Raw genomic sequence first — 21416 nt, 5'->3', positions numbered from 1 at the left:
CAGGGGAGAGTGTGTGTGCGTGAGGAGGGGGGACTGTGTGTGTGAAAAGCGTGTGTGCTCGTGTGTGTGTGTGAGGAGGGGTGTGTGCGAAGGGGGGCTGTGCCAGCGAGCCCCCGGTGGTGCGGGGCGGGGCGGGCCGGGGGCGGCGGGGCAGCACATATAAGGCGGGCGGGCTCGGCGGGGCGGGCAGCGTCCCTGCAGCGGCGGCATCAGCGATGGGCAGCGGCGGGCGGCGGCTGCTGCTGGCACTGCTGGCGGCCACTTGGCTGTTGTGGGTGCCGGGGCAGGGCCAGCCCCGAGGTGAGCGCAGGACGGGGGTGCGGGGTGAGCAGCGCAATGCGAAGTGCCTGAGGGGTTGGTGTGCAGCCCGTGGCAGCCTCTCGCCCCCGCGGGGCTGCGGCAGCGTCGGCAGAGCGGCCCCGTCCCCGCCGGGCACAGCCGGGGCGGGGGCTGTGCCGGGCTGCGAAGGCAGGAGGGCTGGGGTCCGGCAGTGCCGACCGCACGCTTCCCGACGGCCTCCCCCATCTCCTTTCTCCCTGTTCTCTTCCCCCATCTCCACGTTTTGCAGCCGCCCTCCCCCACTTGCCTCAAGTCCTTCCTCCTCCCTCGGCGGCGGGGGCCGCTCCGCCCGGGCGCCTCCGGGGCCGCCCACTCCCTTTGTGGGAGACGCTGTGGAGCGGCAGAGAGCCGCGGGAGGGCCGGCCCCGAGCCGGGGCACGGGGGGCTGCGGCCGCCAGGGAGCCCCCGGCGGGAGATGGGCTCAGAGCCGGGCACGGGCCGCAGTCCTGGGGGTCCCGCTCTAGGGAAGGGAGAGGAGCCGGAGCCCCGAGGGATGCCGCACGCTGTCGCTAATATAAACCACATTAAGCTGTGTTATAAGGAGCGAGAAGAGTCCTAAACCGCTTTCCGGGCATGAGACAGAGGTAGCATGAAGAAGTAATGGAGATAATTTACGAAAGTTTTCTCTTTTTTGGCACGTGGGCTGGCCGGTGCGCTGCGGCGGGGACAGCGGAACGCCCCGCACCGAGCACTTTGCCAGTGACTTCGTCGCACGCATCCTCTTTGTTCCAAGCGCCGTAGCTTGGGTTGTCCTGGTGGGACAGTTGTTGGAGTTAACAGTAATTGGCTCCGCGGTGTGCTGGGTCGTGAAGGGAAGCGCTGGCAGACACCACATGCTCTCACCTTTGGCTTGGGTCAGCTCCTGCTGCGGTCCACAGCAGAATTTCTGCCCATCCCTACTCCCTGCACGTGAATCCCCCGTTCCATTAGGTCTCTATTAAAACCCGAAAAAAACCCTTGAATAGAAAAGGGTTGCAAGGCATATGTTGTGCAGATGCGTGACTTGTTTTCTTTATGGTGAAGTATACAGTGTGGGACATTAGCATCTGGATGTTTACAGGCTGCAGTAAAAGCGAGTGTTTATTAAGATAATTATGTGTACAAAATATCCTCTAGGTAAAGAGGACAAAATCAAGCCCAAGTAAATTTCAGAGTTCATATGTCTTAGTTTGAAAATAAATACGCTTTACTTTGGTTATGAAAATTCGGTAGTAGAAAGAAATTCAATGCCAGATAAAGTGATATAAATTTTGGTTTTTAGTGTTTTTTAAGGTACCATCTTACATCGAATAACCTTAATTCAATACATATTCCTATTTGGATACATATAATAACATGCTGTTTAAAAGGTAGGAATTTTCCTGAAGGTTGTCATGTATGGGTGACAAGACCAGATACCTTTTTTGTTTTTTTTCATTGACATTTGCAGTTATCTCGCTGCAGTAATGTGCAGCTTTTATATAGCAGCCCACGGGTGCTAGAGGAATCTGGATGAAATACTTGTTTTTTATGTCAGTGTTTGAAGTTACCAATATATTTCATTGCTTCTAAGCCATCCCTCCTGGGGATATTTAAGTTCATAATTATATTTTTCTAGTTGAAAGATCAGGTCGAGAGATCATTCCTCCTATTAGATTAAGCTGATAGATTTTTTTTTTCTCAGCGTGAGAGCACAGATCATCCGAGGAAGCTGTGAGTTTCAACCCCCCTGGTGGTGAACTGCTTTACAAAAGCCACAGTTCAAGATAACTGATCCTAAAACAATGTGAAGAATGCGATGCAGATTAGAATAGCAGTGTTGCTTTTACTGAAAGTAAATAACTTAAGCTCAGAATTGTAAGCATCGTGATGAGGTAAAAATGCATTTTGTAGTGAGAGTGGAAAGATTTCTCAGAGCAGTTGTCAAGAGAAGTTTGAGGAAAAGGCATCTTGGCATGGCCATGGAGAGTGCTGCGGTAGAACTCAAAGCATTTCTTGTTTTTCTGTTCAGTTTTGCTTTTGTCCTGTCAGCAAATGAAGAAACTGGGGGGTGCCAAAGCTGCAAGGGTCTGTCAGAAAGTGCTGAAGTCCAGTCTAAGAAAGAGAAACACGCTATACTGAAGTCACTGCACTGAAAGTTAATGATTGGTTCTTTCAGCCTAAAGATTAATATCTACATAGCTATAAAATTTAGTTGGTATTTTAATTACAGGTGTTTTGTTAAAGTGTCCCTGTCATAGTGTAAAGTTTGGTTGGGTTTTCTGTTAAGTCTTTTGTATCCACCAAAGGAGTAACTATTCGTGAAACGTGTAACTCGGTGTCTAGGTAGAGAAGAATTACTTTACAACTTCAGAAGCAAAAAGTAATTTAGGAGGCTTGTTGTAGCAGCTTTGCTCTGTTGGAACGCATTCTTTGTTATACTGGAGTTAAGTGATATATGTCTTCAAAGTAGAAAGGAAAATCAGCTAATAATTTTGAACACTATTGCCTATAGTTCATAAATTTGATTCTGTGACTCTGTCAGGTGATTTTTCTGTAATTAAAAATAAAATTCTGCTACTAAAACCTGTGGTAATGTTAACTTGGAAGGCAATAGTTGTAGACTAAATATTTCCTCAGCTGCATCTCAGTTTGTTTGTGTAAGCTGCTGTGCTGAAGTAGTCTGCTCTGTTGTTTCTGCCTGGGGTTTTGGATAAGTGCTGATGTTCAGGGAACTGGATGGCCCTGGGAAGGTGCTCCATCTGGGCAGAGATGAACATAGGTGTTTCACATGCCTGTCACCCATTGCATTTCAGACCTGCTTTGCTTCAAGGATCTGGTTTAGTAACTATTCTTAGGCTATGACTTATATACAAATTATGACATTATGGTCATCAACCACATTTTTTTTGCTGAAACGTAAGTGATATAAATTAGTTAGAGCACATTCCCAGGCAGAGGGAGATTTATGTTAATCTCCTTACTTTGAGGAGGTTTAAACCCACATCTCCAATCTCTGAATAAAGTGCTATAGTACCAAGTTGCTGTGACAGGTGTGATGTGGAGGAGGAGAGGAGTGCGTGAAATCTCTCCAGACCTCTCTTTGAAACTGAGCTACTGTACAGCCAAGATGGCAAATTTCCTTCCAGAAGGAAAAAAAAAGCTGATGCTTTAGCTGGATCATTAGAGTGATCAAAATGTAAGGAGAATACAAGTGCAGGCCTCCCTCCCTTTTATTTATTTGCCACAAGCAGCAACAAGGTGTTTGTCTTAAGGAAAAACTTTGTTATACCAGTGTCTGCCGGAATTAGTTTGTTGTTTCAGTTTTCAGTTGTCTTTTACTGGGTTACTCAAGCCTGGCACCTCTCATGAGGTGGTTGTGAATCTCACTTAGTGAAGAAGGGCTCTTTGGTGCCGAATTCAGGGTGGTGAGTTCCACTTCAAGAAGTAATGTACTTGTACAAGTTACAGCATTTGACAGAGGTTTGGGGTGGGGGTGTTGTAGATTTGGCTGTTAGTCTGTGAGCCTGCGTAGGTGGATCTTACACTCTCTGCTGCCTCTCTACAACTTCATACATTCAAAGGTGTTTTGTGCAGTGAAATAGCTTCCTCTGACACTTAAATCAGAGAGACAGATTTCCAGAATATACTTGGAGGAAGTTTTTCTGGAGTTCCAAGATGACGAGTTGGATGACATATTCACACTTCTGTATGAGATGAAGAAAGTATCTTAAGTGCTTCACCATACTGCATCTTGGGTTCACTTATGCTAGTGGCTTGAATAGACCTTGTTGCCTTCAGTCTTAAATATAAGTTTTTTCCCAACATCTGAAACAGAGTTAAGTGTTACAGAAAATGAGAAGGTTTCCATCCCCTGCAAAGTTTGTTTTCACTTCTAAATATTTTCCTTTAACATTTCTGCTATGCTTCCACCAATGTGAATATTGTTTCCTGCTAAGAGAATACTAAAAGAAACTTCAAGTTCCTTGAGGCTTGTGGAACACTTAAAAGCAGTGCTGTTTGCAGCTTGTGGTATGAGGGAGGACACCAGTGAGATAAAAATATGACAGGAGTCTGAGGCAGAATCATTTAATCTTGTGGTAAGGTAAAAACTTCTTAATTTTTGGTAAAATTTGCTACAGTGGTATACTTGGCTAAAGATTCCACTTTTCCCTCAGGGCTGGAAGTCTCGGTTACAGTGAACCTGTATGGAGACACATCCCTTGTGTCTTCAGGTGGGCTAAGTAGCAGGGCCCCAAATTATTTATGAGCTGTCTATACTCTGATTTTTGTTCTTAGATTGTGTGAGAAGTCTTGTGTCCACCCACAAAAGAATACAAGATCAAGGTGGAGCAAGACCAATAATTAACCCAGAGAATTGAGCCCCTGCCAGGGCTGTCCTATGACAGCCACCACTGTGTTATGGGAGCTCTTCAGAGCTTACAGGATGGGGGTGGTGGTAGTCTACAGGGATATGGGACTCATCGTAGGATACAGGGGAAGAACATTTTGGGATTGCACAGGAATTATTTTGGGATGAATGGAGGATGGGCCAAAGATGGGAGAGATCAAAGTGGTTTAGTAAAGAGTGGGTTTTTTTAGGGATGCATAGTGTGTAATGGGGCTGGTACGTGTGCAAGGCAGTTTGTGGGCCAGTGACTGGGGCTCACCTGCCAGATACCAGCAATGGGGAGCTCTTGGGTGTGGGGGAGCACAGTTACTGGATCCAAGAAATCCACATTGGGGATGGGCATTGAAAAATCCTTCTCTGTGTATGAATCCATATTTTTCCCTGGAGCAGGGAACAGGATGAAACCATCGGTGGTGGCTGCATTTATGTGTTTCTGTCTTTGTGAGTCTATGTGGCTGGACATAAGTATTTGCATATATCCATATATCCATTGCATTCTATGTCTGGTTCTATATGTGCCTGTTGGGAGTACCTGCTCAGCCTTAGCAGTGGTCTTATTAAAAGAAATATGTTGCGTAAAAAAGTAATTGATCTCAACCAGAGACAAATTTTGCTGATTGAGACCTGACTTGTGGTTGGGGGAGAAGAAGAAAGTGAGAAATGTAATTTTTCCTGGTAGTCTGTGAGGAACATCATGGATATTCTGTGAGGAAAATGTGCTTGGCATTGATTAAAGCCCTAAATTTAAAATCTGCTTTGTGATTTTTTTTTTCCCCTGATTTATTTTTCAAGAAATCACCAACAAGCCACAGACCATTTTCTTTTTTCTGGGAGCACAAAAGTATGTGACAGAGGAAAAAAAATCCCATGAAAGCATTCTAATTTAGACTGAAGATTAAGATAAAAAAATATTTGTCTGTTGTAAATATCTTCTCCATTCCCTGAGGGCTTAGGAAATGCATCTCTAGAAATTTAGGGCTATCAGTGTGTGTTGATCAGTTGTTGGTATTTGCATCAGTCTCACAAAAGATCTTCAGGTGGGGTTTGCTGCCTTCCCCTACCTTTTTTTTTTTTTTTCTGTCCTGCAGACATCCCTTCCTGACCAGAGGAACAGTGTGTTACAAAAGTTCTGCAAGACAAGATTGGTTAGGTCAGCCTGCAGAAATTGTGATTTGTTATTTGGTGTAAACCTTAGGAGCACATCCATCAAACTCTTTTTTTAATTTATGCTCTTAAGTACTTAAGTGGAATCTTAGAGGCTCTGTACTGTGCCTCTAGCTCGCAGATATGGGTACAGCTCTCTGTCTTTGAGATTTGAGGCCAGTGCTTCATTTGCTCAGAGCAAAAATAAAGCTAGGTATATCTGTGTTTATTCTTTTAGTTACTTCTGCTATTTAAAGACTTCAATGATTTCTCAATCGTTCTCAATCAAATTCTTTTTTAGAGGCTGGAAAAAACTGCTTTTTCCCTGAAAATAAAATATTTTATACACATTTTTGAGTATTAAAATGTATATACATAACAAATTTACTGGAAAGCTGGAAGACTTTTTTTTTGTAATTATGGAAGAGATAAATAACAGTTTGAAAATAGGAGAGCATAAAATTGTAAGACTAGAAACTAACTTTCAGTATTCTAATAGCAAATCTTTTAGATGCTGCACATAATTTAAATTTTCTGATGTGAAACAGCAGTTTCAATTCCTTAAAAGTGCAGGGCAAAACATAGAGATAGAATGCTTTGGTTTTACCTCAAAACCTGATTTTTTTAAAAATTTTTAAGTGCCTCTGGAAAATCACATCTGTTCTATTGGCCATGTGAGCTCAGAGAGCCATTGGAAGGGAGGTGGATTCATGGCAGGCATTTTCACCCACTGCCCTTTCCATGAGTTCAACTTGGCAGGCTTTGTAAAGCAGCAGCTAATGTGGGTCGAAGGGCTGATGGAGTTTTTTTCGTGTCATTTCTGGGCTTTTCCTATCAGGCAAAGGCCAAGAAGATCCCACTGCTGCATTGTGTAGGCAGAGTAGATGTCAGCCTTCAGCAATAAATTCCTTCTGTTTTGTCATCTTAAACTTGTTAGCTTTTGCTGATTTTTTTTTTTTAAACTGTCACTCAATACAGTAACAGCTCTGTCAGAGATATTCCCTTACCAATTCTTTTAGATTAAAGACTCAGATTTGAAAATTGTTTTGCAAGCATAATGTAATTCCTTTCTGTGAGCTCATTTATTGCGCTGTGGGACTCAGCCCCCATCTTGATTCCCGCATGAGAGTAAAGCTTAAAAAGCTGTTTAAGAAATGGTCTTTCAAAAGTGGAAACTTTTTTCTTTTTTCTCCTTGGCTCTGCCTATATTTTTATTGCTGCTTGCTCAAAAATGACCTTGAAAATAGGCTGATGTCTACTACCTTCTTAATTGTTTTTCTGTAACTTTCATTTGCTGAAAGTCTAAGAGGACAGAAGTGCAGAACCTGTACAGGTAATTCAAAACAACTTCTCTAGTCTTGATTTGATTCTTTGATTATTTTTTTCTTCTTGTGGACCCGATGAAGCAAGAAGGCTTTAACAGCAAAATCCTAACTCTGCAAATCAGTGGGATGGGTCTTGCTGACTGTAAAAAAAATGTTGGAATTCAGTCATTGAGTATATATGTGAATTGGAGCTGTCGTTGATGGTAACTTAGATTAGTATTGATTGTTCTTTATTAGGTTTTTTGAAAGCACGACTGGAATTTTGCCTTCTGTCAGAAAACACAAAGATGTGTGTAAGGAAATGTTTGTGTGGGAAGAAGAGGAAAAAAGTCCAGTAGAAACTTGAGAAATCCAGTGCATTTTGATTGTGGCTGAATGTAGCCTTGCCAGTGAGCACTGGAGTAGGGATCCAAATGATCCCTCATTTTTTTGTGGATGCTGGCAGAGTGGGCTTTGTAGCAAGTGCACAAGGTGTTGGGGAACCTGACTGCACCTCTGATGCTCCTTACCCAGGCAGAGCTGTTGCCAGGCTGGATAGAGCCCAGCCAGGCTTCACCGACTCTCCGGGGGACTCCTGATCCATCTAGGGGTATCTAGACAGTGAATAAACTGGGAAGAGTCTAGCACCAGCAGTAGGCTTGTACTTCAAACACCAGCTAACTGAATTCCACCTTCCCTGTTTCTGGCTGTTTCTTTACAGAAGTGAGGAATCCAGCTCCTGAAAGTGCTTCACTGCCGATAAAACTGGAAGAGAGTCCACTGGTTTTTCTTGTCTGTTTTTAATTCAAATGCGTGAATAGCTAATGTGTGTTAATGCCAAACCATTCGTATATTTTACTTTCCTTTGCTGTGCTGTCTTTTGTGCATATCTTGCACTGCTTTAGGAGGGGAGGGCAGAAAAGGCTTGTAACTGTGTGCCAATGCCTCTGATGATTAGGTTGTTTCTACTTTATTGGCTGAAAAGGGCAAGATAACAGAAGTTTGACGAGAAGGTTCTTTGAATTGTCAAGATCTGTGGAAACCCTGTGGTTTAAATTAGGGTTGTGAAATATATGTTGTTGAAATTTCTAAGATTCCTTTTATTTACTTTAGCTTGCAATTTCTGAAATGTGTGCTCAATGCCTTCTTCCAGCAAACACCCTTTAAAATATGCTGAAGAGATAAAAATTTTGATGGCAAAATGAAGTATTAAGTATGCTTCAGTGGCTTGGGGAGAGTTGCTGTGGATTTACATTACATCTACTAACAGTTCTTCATTCCTTCAGTAGATGTTAACTAATTCATTTTGTGTCTCTCAATTGCCAAAATAGCTAAATTCACTCTTATGTGATAATATATCTCTTATAGTGTAAAGAAATGTTTGTATATGTAGAAAGCAAATCTGCTATGTGTCTCTGATTTCTTTTTTTTTTAACTATAACTAGGTTATTCAGGTATTATCAATAAATCTCACTAAGACTTGATTAGAATTTTAGGAAGCTAAATGCAAAAATATGAGTTTGATACTGAAATTGTCTTTAAATGTAAACGTGAATTTTAAAATAGAAATTACTGGATGTAAGTAATTTCCAGACCTGTCTCAATTTACCTTCCTTGAAGTTTGCTCACAGCATGTCTGCCAGTGTTCTCCAGAGCATCAGAGTTCATCAATGCTAAAGTCATGGAGCAAGTGCAGAGTCTGGCCTTGGATGGCCACTCTTTACTTGGGAGTTATCCCACTGGGGACAGCTTAGTTTTGTGCATATTTAATAATATTGTAATGGGGATATTTCTAATTGAAGAAATGATTCTGCAAATCAAGGTATGTTTTCTGTGACTTGGAGGAGGGAACCCTTGGCAGGCAATGAGAAAGAAATGTGTGTGATGGGGTGGGGAATTTCGAGGAGAATTGAGTATCTTTCCATGGTGATGAGCAGTAGGATGTGATCTAAAGGCAGCAGTGAAGCAAGAGGTACAAAACACAGCTGCTGGTGAACAGCTGTGTTCAGTGGGTATCTTGGCATGGTTCAGAGGTTGCCATGCTGATGTTTAGCTCCAGTGATGGGTCAGGTCGCTCAGAAACTTTGCTGTGGGTACTTGGTGGGAAGATCTGCTTGTTGCTGTGCTGCCATGGCTAATAGTGGTAATACGCACATTCAGGTTTGGTGTTTCTGGTAGGCTGAAAATCCTGTGGGAGTGATAGGGAAAGAGGGTCAGAAGGGGATTCTTGGTGGTAAAGTGACAGGGAAGAGGTCAGGATATTTGCCCCAAGGAGGAAAACCCATTTTGTATGCCGCAGAGTATGGACAGACTATACAATCACTCTAAAATTTGAGCAGCCCCCCTTATCTTTTCTGTTCTTAAGGACAATGGGAAATAAGCTGCCCACTCTGCAGCTCTACCGATGTTGCTGCATTTCCCACAGTCATCAGCAAAAAATGTTTGGGGTGTTTCAGGCAGGATCCAACTGTGCCTCACTATTATTTTAGTGTCAGTGTAGCATTGCTGAATTTTAAATTAAACTACTTGAACTCTCAGTCTGTTAGAATTTTCCTTAAAAACTGTGCTTTAGGCTGAAATGCATCATTCTTGTTTTCAGGCCAAAGGCAAAATACTTTCAGAACACTTGATTAAAATTCCATGTGACTGGCTGAGTTCTTGAGCATTAATGGCAACACAGAAGAGAACTTTTTATAATATTGCTTTCTTTTCCTCCCCTGTTTTTTGGGTACTTAAAATTACTCTTTTTCAGGAATTTAACCTGTGTGACACAAATGCCTTTGAATTTCATGGAGGCATTTACTGTAAAATAATGAAATAAGAATTTGCACGTGGTGAGAGTTTGAAACATAAAAAATGCATAAGACTCCCTGTTAATTTTTTAAGTGGTTGCAGTTTGTGCCCTGTACATTTGTTAATCTGTGTGCCTAGAGACCACCACATAGAAGACCAGAGCATGGTGATTTGCAGCTTTACTTTGTTGCCTAGAGTAAAATGCCTAGGGAAAAAAAGTAGCAAGATACATTTTACTTTTTACAAAGAGCAGAAAGCCACCTCTGTAGCATGTTGAATAGTCGGTTACTATTGAAATAAAAAACAAAGCAAACAAAAAACCCCAAACAAACAAAAATAACCCGACAGGTTTTCCCCTATTAACCTTGAAAATTAGAGATTGCTAAATCTTGTCTGTAGAGATAAGGGAATGACCAAGTTTTGCATGTCTTTGTGGTTACACAGTTGCAAATCCTTTCAGGTCCATTCAAGCTGGAGGAAATGTTCTCCTTCTACCCAGGAAGATGTGGCAGTGATACAGGGCTGTATGTGCCCTGATAATGCCTTTGTGCCTGTTGGAATGAAAACATTTTTCTTCCCTGTCTGAAAACAGGAGAGCTGGTAGTTTTGAGATTCCAGAACCTCTTCAACTTTACATAGCTTTGGTTAATAAATGGAAAAATTTGACTTAATTTAATTAGAAATTTAGCTTTGTCTAACGTAGCTGCAATTTCTAATATTAAGGAAGTGAGAAGTCTTTTAAGTTACAAAAATGAAATAAATTTTTGGTTTATGTACAGCTAGTTAATAACAAGCTCTCACTAAGTGAAAAATACATTTCAGAGTTCCTTTGTAGTGTATCTACTTGCTTTATGATCACAAGGTGATGCCAACTGACTCAAGGGCATTTCTAATTTAACCTTCTCAATGTTTACACGGGGCAAAAAATAGTAACATTTTGTTTGGTTGTGATAATAAGTCACAGCTCTGAAGTGAGTGGGACCTCTAAACCTTTAACATTCTTCTCAAGCTCAGGTCTCCCAGAATTTGCAAGTGATAAATGGAAATTTAGAATCAGAAGAGGGCTAATAGATACTTGGGTCATAACTTCCTTTTTATTATAATGAATGATTTGGTGTGCAGCCTAAAGCTGCACATTTATGCATGCACATTTAATTAGGATTAAACCCAAGAGGATTTTCATTTTCAAGACAGTTTCTTCAGGTTGTAAGCTGGTGGTAGAAAAGAAGTTCAGGAAGGAGATATTATTAGTTAAGGAGTCATTAAGTGGGAGTGGTGAAGTCTGCTTGGGGTATCTACATCAGTAAGAACAAAAATGTTTAGTTTTGTTGATGTTGGGGCACATTTTAAGTGACAAGTGACCGAGATCCCTTGTCTTTGACATGCCAGTCACACTGCCAGTACTTCTGATCTGTTGCTCTAAGTTAATATTATGTCTTAGGCAGCATATAAGCAAAACTGACAAGACACTGAAGTCTTCAATAGCTGTGGCTTGTATTTACTTCAGGTTGGAGCAAAGATTGTTCCCAACTGATGACTTCAGAAAGAAAGCTAGTGTGCTGGCAAAAGAAAGAACAACCCCCAAACCAACAGGCACAATGATGCAGTCTCCTCAAAGTGTGGAAAAGGCTTTGGGTGAACAAGAAAGAACTAATTTCATGGTCTGGCAGGTTTGTTGTTCCTTGGCAGCCTGCCCATCTGTCAACTTTTGGTGCTTTTGCTTTGGTGTAAATGCTGTGACAATTTCTGGGCAGATTCTTGAACTGGCCAACAGCATACAAAAATCAATACTTGCAAGACATGACTTGACAGAAGAAATATTGATTATACTTTGCAGATGCATGATAGAATACTTACAAATGACTTAACTTTCATATCAAGTTATATTGTCTGATTCTGAAAACTAGCATGAAATCTAGCTTTCTTTTATTCTACTACCCCTTAGTTTGTTCTGATTGAAATAAGCAGTAAGTTACTGTCAATATTGAAGGCATTAGAAATACCTGTGATAGAACTTTTTATTAATCTGCAGGAACTTAATTTTTTTTTTTTTTCAAATCCCTGAAATCTATGAAAGGACCAAGCTATAATATTGGAAACCACATTCAGGTCTGGGATGTAAGCTATGAAACCTTTTGAATTTGCCAGTGTTTTCTATGCTTGCCAGAGGTGTGATGTGCACTCCTTTGGGAAACAAGGTAGCACTTTTGTAGGAATGTCTGGTTGAAAATCTCCAACTTCTTCACTTTTAAACATCTGTGCCCTGTCCATGTCTTTGCAGCCTTTTTCTCTCTACTTCCAATGTAATTACATGTGTTGAGAGTCTCTGATCTGGATCTGTGTTTGCAAGCTGAGCATGGACAGACTCAGAAGGTGGGACATGGTGAAGTTCATACCAGCTAACTTGTTAATCAAGCTGATAATACTAGTTTAGACTGAGTATTAACATAAAAAATATCTAACCCATCTGCTGTATTAAAAATGCAACGATTTGTGTAAGCAAACAGTAGTGACTGTGTAACTGAGAGGACAAGCTTCAGTTTCTCCTGCAGGTGTATTAGTATTACTTGGCTTTCCTTTTTCTAAACATTTAATCTGGAAGTTTGTGACTTCCTCGTTGTGGACATTTTTTAGTGAGTTTGATAATTCCCTAATTTCATTTCCTTTCCCTGATACTCCTATTCCCAATACTGCATATGGAACATGTCACTTTCCTTGCTCTTTTTTTACCTTAGTTTTCATTTTGTATATAGCGTACTTCATACTTTGAAATAGCATTCTTTCATAACTTTGAAATTTTAATTTTTTTTAGATCTCGGGTTTTCTGCCCTCCTTTGGAAAAAAAAAACCACAACACTTTTTTTTACCTTGTTCAAATTCTGTTACATTGGGCCCATCAACCTGGCTATATGCTGGTGTTTGGGAATTTTAAGGAAGACATAAAAGTTATGCCAGACACTTGCTACTTAACCTTCACAAACTATATTGAGGAAACTAGTTGTGGGAGAATAGTGCAGCTGGTGTTCATTCTTGAATGACAAACTTTTGCTAACTTCGTTTGCAGTCTGACAGAATTTTATTCGTTTGTAGTGTTATAACTTTATTAACTAGATTAATTTGCAGCATTGTAATTATTTTCAATACATTTCTGAGCACTGAATGCTAATTAGCACATCATCTAGCCTAAGGCAGACCACAGTAGGTAAAATGCCTTTGCTGTAGTACCCTGTCTACATTATGGCCCTCATTAATAATGTTGAGTGCACAAAAGCAACTGCAGAAAAAAATATTTGGCAGAGAAAAATTTGCCATTTAGAAGAAGGGGCAAGGTTTCATCCTCTGTAGCTTGTTTGTGCTCTAACAGCTTGCAGAGTTCAAACTGAATGTTTTTTGTTGCATTAAGTGGTGTAATGAATTTGTTTAGTTGCCCTTTTTTTCTGGTGCTCCAATTGGATTGCTTAAGTGTGATTTGCAAAATCTTGACTGGATCAGAGCTGTAAAATAATCAGCAGACTGTTCTGAAAGCAAATGGTTGAGTGTTCAGTAAATGGCTACAAAGTAATCTGTTTTACAGATAACCTGAGCTCATCCCAGGGTCTGATGTGGAATATACTGCCTTTTTTATTTTCTTTTTTTTGTGACCAGGCTCCGCAGTACAACAGAGTGGGGTCTTTTACTTACCTTGGTGTGCGATGCAAACAGAACAACAGTATCTGGAAAAAAAATTATAAAACTTATTCCCATGTCTGTTAACAAAACTGTCAAGAATTTAAGGAGTTATTCTACTCAAGTTGGTGCTGATGAGGTCTGAGGACCCACACTGTTGGAGAAGTGCAAACTGCCAAGAACCCAGAAGTATAACAAGTTTAGAAAATTGACTGTAGAAAGATTGAGAGGGTTGTTTACCTAGTTTGGAAAAGGGTGTGTGATAACAGCTCAGGTAAACAAAAGTTATAATCAAGATCATGGCTATCATGAATGCAACAAAGAGGACTGAAAATTTGTAACTTTTAAAGTGATAAAGTGCCAGATGAGATGTGTCAAGAATGTTGAGGAATATCCCTCATTGGAAGCTCTTGAGAACAGACAGATTTAGTATGTTCTTACACTAAAAGCTGATTAAATTAAATAAATGTAATCTTCACTAGCTAGTATTCCTGTGATTGACACATTAGTTAGCTTTGCTCTACAGTGTGAAAAGAAATAGAGAATGGGTTTTAAGAAAAGATAATGTTCTGACATGGTAGAGGTTTCTTTTAAATCAGAAATTGTTTTATCTAAATATTGCAAATTGAAGTTTTCAGATGTTCTGCTAAACCCCAAACATACTCCATAGTTAAATCCTGTAAACTTGAAGTTTTGCTAGCAGAAATTCTTCTCTCTGTAGAGCTACAGAAAAAGTTGTGATCAATTTTCAAAATAATTTCTAACTAGTGGCTTGCAGCCTAAGCTTATTGTGTAAGTTGTGGTGAAGCTTTCAGCTTTTCAAGTGGGTTAATGCTGCAGCTAACACATTTTTAGGCAACATCTCCACAAAGTGGATTATAAGGCAGGTTGAGTGTTATACTCCACATTTCTTGCTGACTGTTAGAACAAAGAATTAGTACCTTAATTCCTATAGTTAGAAGTTAGCAATTTCAGCCCATTTATTTTAGGGAAACCAGCCTAGATATTTGATGTGATTACAGGGTAGGATTCTGATTAAAGCGTGTAAAGAAGGTTAAACTAGGGATGCTTGTTGGTAAAACATAATGAGAGTACATCTATTGAGCAGGCTAGGAATCTGAACCCAAGCCTGATAGTTCCAGGGCTTTTATTTAGTAAACTCATTTAATCCAAAACTTGCATAAGACAGAATCACTAAATCAAATCAAATCTGTGTTGTTGAAAACAGTCTGAGAATGTTATGAAGAATGTGACCTCAACTTCTGTGTGTAATGCTATTACATATTTTATATGTTCTAATACTGTGGCATTTTATTACATTTTGTCCTTAGTCTGTTCTGTTCTCCGGAAGTGCATCAAACTATTCTGAACAACTGTCACTGTGTCCTCTGTAAATGTTTCCAGTAAACGGAGAATCCATTGGTTGTGAGCAAACTTCAGCGTTGCCGGCTTGTTATGAGCTGCTGATTGCCCTAACATTTTTAAAAACGCTAACTTGCAAATGAGATTAGACCCCTTCAAGTATTTCTGTGTTCTGAAAAATGACACAATAAAAGCTCATTGTTATTGAACACATCAGCTCTTTATGTTTTTTAAGTCAGATCTACTTCGTTCACTTGCAAATTACTGCTTTATTACACTCAGCACAAAGAAAAGCCAAAATACTTAGAGAGAAATCAGGCTTTTGGCATCACTGAATGTCTCAATGTTGCTCACTCAAGTCTGGTTTAGAGTCTTCATTGTATACACTAATGAACTCTCCAGAATACTTTCTGGACTCAGGTCTTGGCTTGCTTCATAAAATCTTTTGTGTTCATTTCCCATCAGTTTGTCTTCTTTGAAAAAAAACAAAAACAAACCAACAAACAGCTCTCTGATTTAGTTAGCTTTCTAGAAATACCAGACAGATCAGTGAACCTGAATTCAGGAATAAGCTGTCATAAACGTGGAAGAAATGTTTTCTAAGAGTTTTGTCATCCTTACTGTGTTGATCTGGATACCAAAATGTATTATCTTTATTGTGCTTGTAGAACATATTTGGTGATGTAGTAAAGCCCAGGTAAAGTAGATCTCTCATGTGCATCCTTCTGTTTGTACAACTCTTTGTAAAAGAAATTATTTTAATCAGCTATGCCTCTGCATGGAAGATTTTTATTCTGGGGACTGTCTCCCTTCACATACCCCCATCTGTAAAAAGTAGTTTTATCCTGTCTGTCACATTGTGGGGATTAAACATGGTCAAAACCACAGATCATGCATGCATTTTTCCAAAATGCACAAATCCACTTATTTTCTACCCCAAACAGAACAGTGATTAAATACTATCCATTTTCTGACTGAAAGAATCATTTATCAGAAAATGGAATAGGGGTTTTGTTCAGATCTGTACAAAATGCAGCCAAGGGTCCTTACTTCTTAAATGGCAAGAAGGAACAAAAGTATTTGATAGATGGTGCACAAATGCACGTTTTCCATACTTGCATTTAGTGATGGATATGTGCTGTGGGCTGAGCATGGAGAGCAAGTCTAATGTTGTTGGACTGTACTGAGGCTGCTTGACATGGACAGGATATCTGAGCAAGACAAAATGCTCAGTAAGTCCAGATATGTCAGGCTCATAGCATAGTACTATGGAATGATTATAATTGCTCTGGTCTGCTCGTGTGCAGTAAATCAGGTGTATCCAGAATGAAGAAACAGATATGCATTGACCACAGTTGGAGTTACCAGAATCCTGGAAATGTCCTGAATCCTTGAAATGCTTCTTGGTGAGAGCTTCAGGGTGCTCGATAGTCTATATATGCAACAAAGTTAAAGCTTATGAACCCACAAAGAATTGGCTTGAATCTCCAGGAAGGATGATGGTATTGTGAGAAATGAACTTGTAAAAATTCGTAGAAATCTAAATAAATGTATATAACAATAATGATATAAAATATAAAGTACAGTATGGCACACAAGCCCTTCCCAGATCTAGCCGCGAATTCCCACTCAAAGGATAACGATCCTAGCCGGTGCCCATCAACGAAAAAGAATAGACAGGACAAGGCTCATCAAGCTGACAGGGACAGGCTCGGTGCCCATCAACGGGAAAGAATAGACAAGACACGAATCATCAAGCTAACAAGGAGAGGCTCCGACGAGATACTCATCACCGGACCTGAACACCCCGCCTTGCAGGCCACCGTTGGGGGAAGCCATCAGGTAGACAAAAGGAAAAAGTCCAGCCGAGATATCCATCAGCTCCAACCCGGATCCAACCATCCCATCCAGATGGCCTGAACCACAATGAAATCAAGAACCACCCAGAACTTCTTTACATATGAGGAGACTCGGTCCGGACGTCCATTTGACTCTATTCTCCAACGCCAGGAAATCAATTCATACAACAATCAAGGACCGTTGATGAATGGTGCCTGCCTGGAATTTGGCCTCAAGGCTAAAAATCCCTATAAAAACCCCGGACAGTCTACCCTCCTTCGTGGATTTGGGAACACCTATACCTTTGGGTATAGACCCCTATCCACCCAGCGCTGCGCTGTTTGTTTTATTGTGTTTTTTCCTCATTGTTTATTTTTTATAGAAATTGTTTTATAATAAATTGTTTTTATTTAACCCAAATCTGCCTTTGCATTTATAACAGTATTTACATCAGCAACAAGGAGATTGTGAGGACTTTTGTATAACCTGGTTTAAAGTAGCATAATTCCCAAAGAGATATAGGCTGTATGCTCAACCATTAACTTTACAATAGAGGGATAGCTGCCCTGGCTAGAGATGCCTTTTATTTAAGCAATCCATGATGACCTGTGTGGATTATCAGTACTGGGAATCTGCCCCAATAAGCTGCATGCTCCAACTGTCCCTGTTAATTTGAAGAATCAGAGTCAATAGGCATATTGAAGCACATAAAATAGAAATTGCCTCGTCTGCCTTAAAGCTCTTGTCTTTTTTTTCCCTGGCATATTGCATGCTGACCAACTGTTCATCATTCGAAAATGTTACAAATGGCTTTGCTATGAGCAAGCCTTTTCCCTGAGTTTTGTTGAAACACTAATGCTATGTCCTTCACCATAAGGTCTGCCTGCTGAGCTGTACATACAACAAATCCATCTAACCTCAGAATTACTACTTGTCATTTCCTGAAGGATTGAACAGTGTAGAGTGTGGATTCTGCCCTATCCACATTGAAGGTCACCTTACTAGGGATGTAATTCCCTCCACTTCCTCTGATCTTGGAGTGCTTTGTCTCTAAGAAATCTCTGAATGACAGAATTCTGACAGTACCCTCAGATTCTCAGTTCTCCCTTACTGAGATTTAGTCATGCATGTGACTAAAACCAGGCTCTTACAAATGAGAGCAACTTGCTTGAACATCTGATGAAAACACTGTGCTTAGCTTCTGTGCTGAGCTGTGTAGTGAACCAATTGTTATTCTTTCTCAAGGTCAAATTAACATCTATACACTTCATTTTCTGGCATTGTGGTGTGTGTGGATCTCTGGTTTGAGGCAGATAAGCATCGGAGTAGCTGGGAAATAGAGTTCACCTTACCATGAAAAGAGCTGGCCAGCAGTTAGAAGTAAATGAGTGTAGTTTAAAAATTATTTCAGCTTTTCTCAGGATCACTGTAGTAGTCTCTTGCAAAATACTGAGCAGTAATTCTCATGGTTTTGCATGGAGCACGTGCCGCCCTTTCTAGTGCGAATAATACAATAAATCCAATTCAATCTATCATTTGTGCAGTACTTTAGATAGGAAACTGTGCAAGTTAAATGGATGAAGGGTCTAGAGGGTAAGCCTATGAGGAGCAACTGAGAGGACTGAGGTCATTTAGCCAGGAGGGAAAGAAGGCTCAGGAGAGGCTTCATCACTCTCTGTAACTGCCTGAAAAGGAGGGTGTAGCCAGGTGTTGGTCAGCCTTTTCTCCCAGGCAACAAGGAATAGCATGAAAGCACATAGCCTTAAGCTGTGCCTGGGGATTCAGGTTTGACCTCAGGGGGAATTTCTTCATGGGAATAGTGGAAATGGACTGCCCAGGGAAATGGTGGAATCGCTGTCCCTGGAGTTATTAAAGAAATGACTGTATGTGGCACTTGGTGCCATGGTCTAGTTGACAATGTGGTAATCAGTTAGAGGTTGGACTTGATGATCTCGGAGGTCCTTTCCTAAAGACTAAATGGTGTTGTGATGTCCTTAAAAATGCAACTATCATTTGCTAAAGTTTCTGTTTAGTGAAATATGGTATGTTCTGATGTTTGTGTCAGTTACGGGCACTTGTATTTCACACCAGGATATGATGACAGTCACCTGTTTATCTGTAAATGGCTCATCTAAGTGACTGATTCTGTGGTTGTTCATCTTTCCATATCTACTGCTTCCTACAAGACATAAAGATATCTTACCAGATGTTTGGTACAAAAAACCAGGGTTTTTTTTGGGGGTGGGTGAAGGGAGGTTGGCAAAGCAGCATCTAAGAGCTTTGGCTCTCCTTAGTAAAAGAGTAAAGAGGAGGAATGTTCTTTGAAGATGCAACTCATTTATTTGAAATTTGCCTTTTTTTCAATTTCATTTGTTGCAGATGCTTATTATTTCCTGATAAATCATCTACTACACTATTCTTGAGCTTCCCTGAAATCCATGGCTGCACCTCTGCAGTTTGCCTTAAAATTTAATTGTGGCAAAGAGATTCAGTGGTGAACCTGGTCAACTAGGATTTGAAGAGATGTCCTCACAGGACAAAGCTAACAACCTCTTGCTTTTTATTTGTATCATGGGACAAAACTCCAGTGCAACTCACTTGGATTGAAAGGTTCTTTTTTTGTCTCTGTGGGACCCAGAAAACTCATCATGAGATAGCATTGCAATTCCTTTGGTACAAGTCTGTTGACTGAAGGTTATTGGAGGCAAATTAGCAAATGACATTGGAAAGAAATGGCAGGGCTACTGTGTGAATGAAGGTAATGGGTGACCCAGGAAGTAATGGATAGCTCTTGAAGACAGGCTAGTAGATCCCTGCATGCACGGAAATTAATAGTGAAAAAGAGATTTTATATCTTTGGAAAGCAGCGTTAAAAAAGATACCCTCTTCCACCACTGGTCTTTCTTGTCAAGTAGGAAAACAGAGCAGCATTTCTTCTCTGGCTCCAGCTTTACATCTGGAGATATACTGCACAAGGTGAGGGAAGCCTGAGCAGAAAACTGGCAGAAGAGCCTCAGTAGAGTAGTCATTAGGATGTCTTCAGCATTCTCATCTGCATCAGATTTAGGTGTAATGAGAACAAGGCAGCTGACCTAGCCTGGGTTTAACACAAGTGAAGTCAGGATTAAAAAAAAAAAATTATCTCCATCTCCCTCCTATTAAATTTCAAGTATAGCACAATTGAAAACATACTGTTGTTCATATGGTGGTGCAGAGGATTAGGATTTAGCCAAATTTCCAATAGGCAAGTGTTAAATAACACTGAAACTTTTCTCCAGGCTTTCTAGGGCAATAAAATTACTGGGCAAAGGCACTTCAAAGGAATATTGAATGTAGCCTTGTTAAATCCCAGAATTGTTAGGCTTGGAAAGAACTTCTGGAGAACATTTGTTCCAATGATGCTGCCAAGGCAGGGTCACCCTGAGCAGGTTACACAGGAACTTGTTCAGGTGGGTTTTGAATGTCTCCCTCTGGAGACTCCATGACCCCCCCTCGCTGTGAAGTTGTTCTTCCTCATATTGAGGTGAAACTTCTGTTTTAGTTTATGGCCATTTCTCCTTGTCCTGTTGCTGAAGAGTGCTGAAAAGAGCCTGGAACCATCCTCTTGGCACCCATCTTTGAGATATTTATATGTATAAACAGCTAAGGAAAGCAAAACTTTAATATTGTGGTCTCTTTTGATGTATATTGTGGATAATGAAGCAAAAGAATTCATACAGTTTTACTAGTAGAATAAGCATATATATTTGCAAACATGGTTTGATTTTTTTTTCTGATTTCCTTTTAACAGAAGGAAAATGAGGTTTTAATACCTTACTATTGTCACACTAGCAATTCTTGTGGCATTTTTAATGTGCCATATAAGGCTCTAGCTTTGATTTTATTCCACTGGGTTTAATCTCTAAAGACAGGACTCCTCTTTCCAAAATTCCTTTTTTCAGAGTTACTTCTGAGTGGAAATGGAGTATCTCTGTTACACCATAACCATGCAAGAAATAAAAGCTTTTTAGCAAATGAGGGACGGCTGGAAGCTGATTGAGAAACTGTGCTTAACTTCTGTCACATACAGTATTCTAGAAATTTTATCAGTAGCCTTCAAGCCAAAGTAAAACTTTACTCCTTTTAGAAAAAGCAAAGGATTCCTGGTCTGGTAGCTGTAATCTTGAAACTTAGTCTGTTGTTACATTATTCCAGTATACAAGAGCAAAACTATTTGAAAGTACAGTGAAGTGTTTGTGTAAAGATTAATAAGTGGCAAGCAAAGTATCCCTTAGACTTTACAGAGACTGCAGAAGAAGCTTGTAGCAAAGGTCTAAAGTTCAGTCCTTAAATCTTCCAAGTCTGGAGTGTCCTGCTCAGGCCAGTGGTGTTACTGCTGCAAATAGCTTGTGTTAAACACCATTTTCCACACCAGCTGAGTGTGTGCTCTACAACCCCTCTTTGATTCTGGCAGTGGGCCAGCTGTCCCCCAGGTTTTGATCAATTCACTATGTAAGGGAAGGTTTAGTAACTGGGAGAGTTGGTTGGCAAACTCTTGTGCTCCTCAGCATGAAGCATCCAAACGTGGAGTGCAATAACAGGGATTCTGCTGTCAGGATGCC

General features: G+C 40.5%; 1 protein-coding gene across 2 annotated transcripts in view; it reads left to right on the top strand.

Annotated features, from left to right (window-relative positions):
- Positions 1-200: 200 nt before the first annotated feature.
- LAMA1 (laminin subunit alpha 1) overlaps positions 201-21416 on the top strand; it is a 99258-nt gene continuing 78042 nt past the window's right edge. For both annotated transcript variants that reach the window (XM_088061670.1, XM_005517250.3), the window contains exon 1: positions 201-300. In XM_088061670.1, coding sequence (XP_087917796.1) covers positions 216-300 — 85 coding nt within the window. In that variant the 5' untranslated portion in view covers positions 201-215. The remainder of the gene's footprint in view (positions 301-21416) is intronic.

The sequence above is a fragment of the Pseudopodoces humilis genome, chromosome 1, assembly GCF_049639895.1.
Source record: "Pseudopodoces humilis isolate 2021_Gansu_Grassland_sample_001 chromosome 1, ASM4963989v1, whole genome shotgun sequence".
In the NCBI taxonomy this organism is placed as follows: domain Eukaryota; kingdom Metazoa; phylum Chordata; class Aves; order Passeriformes; family Paridae; genus Pseudopodoces; species Pseudopodoces humilis.
Note: the sequence above shows the minus strand (reverse complement) of the source record. Positions and strands in the feature narration are given on the sequence as shown.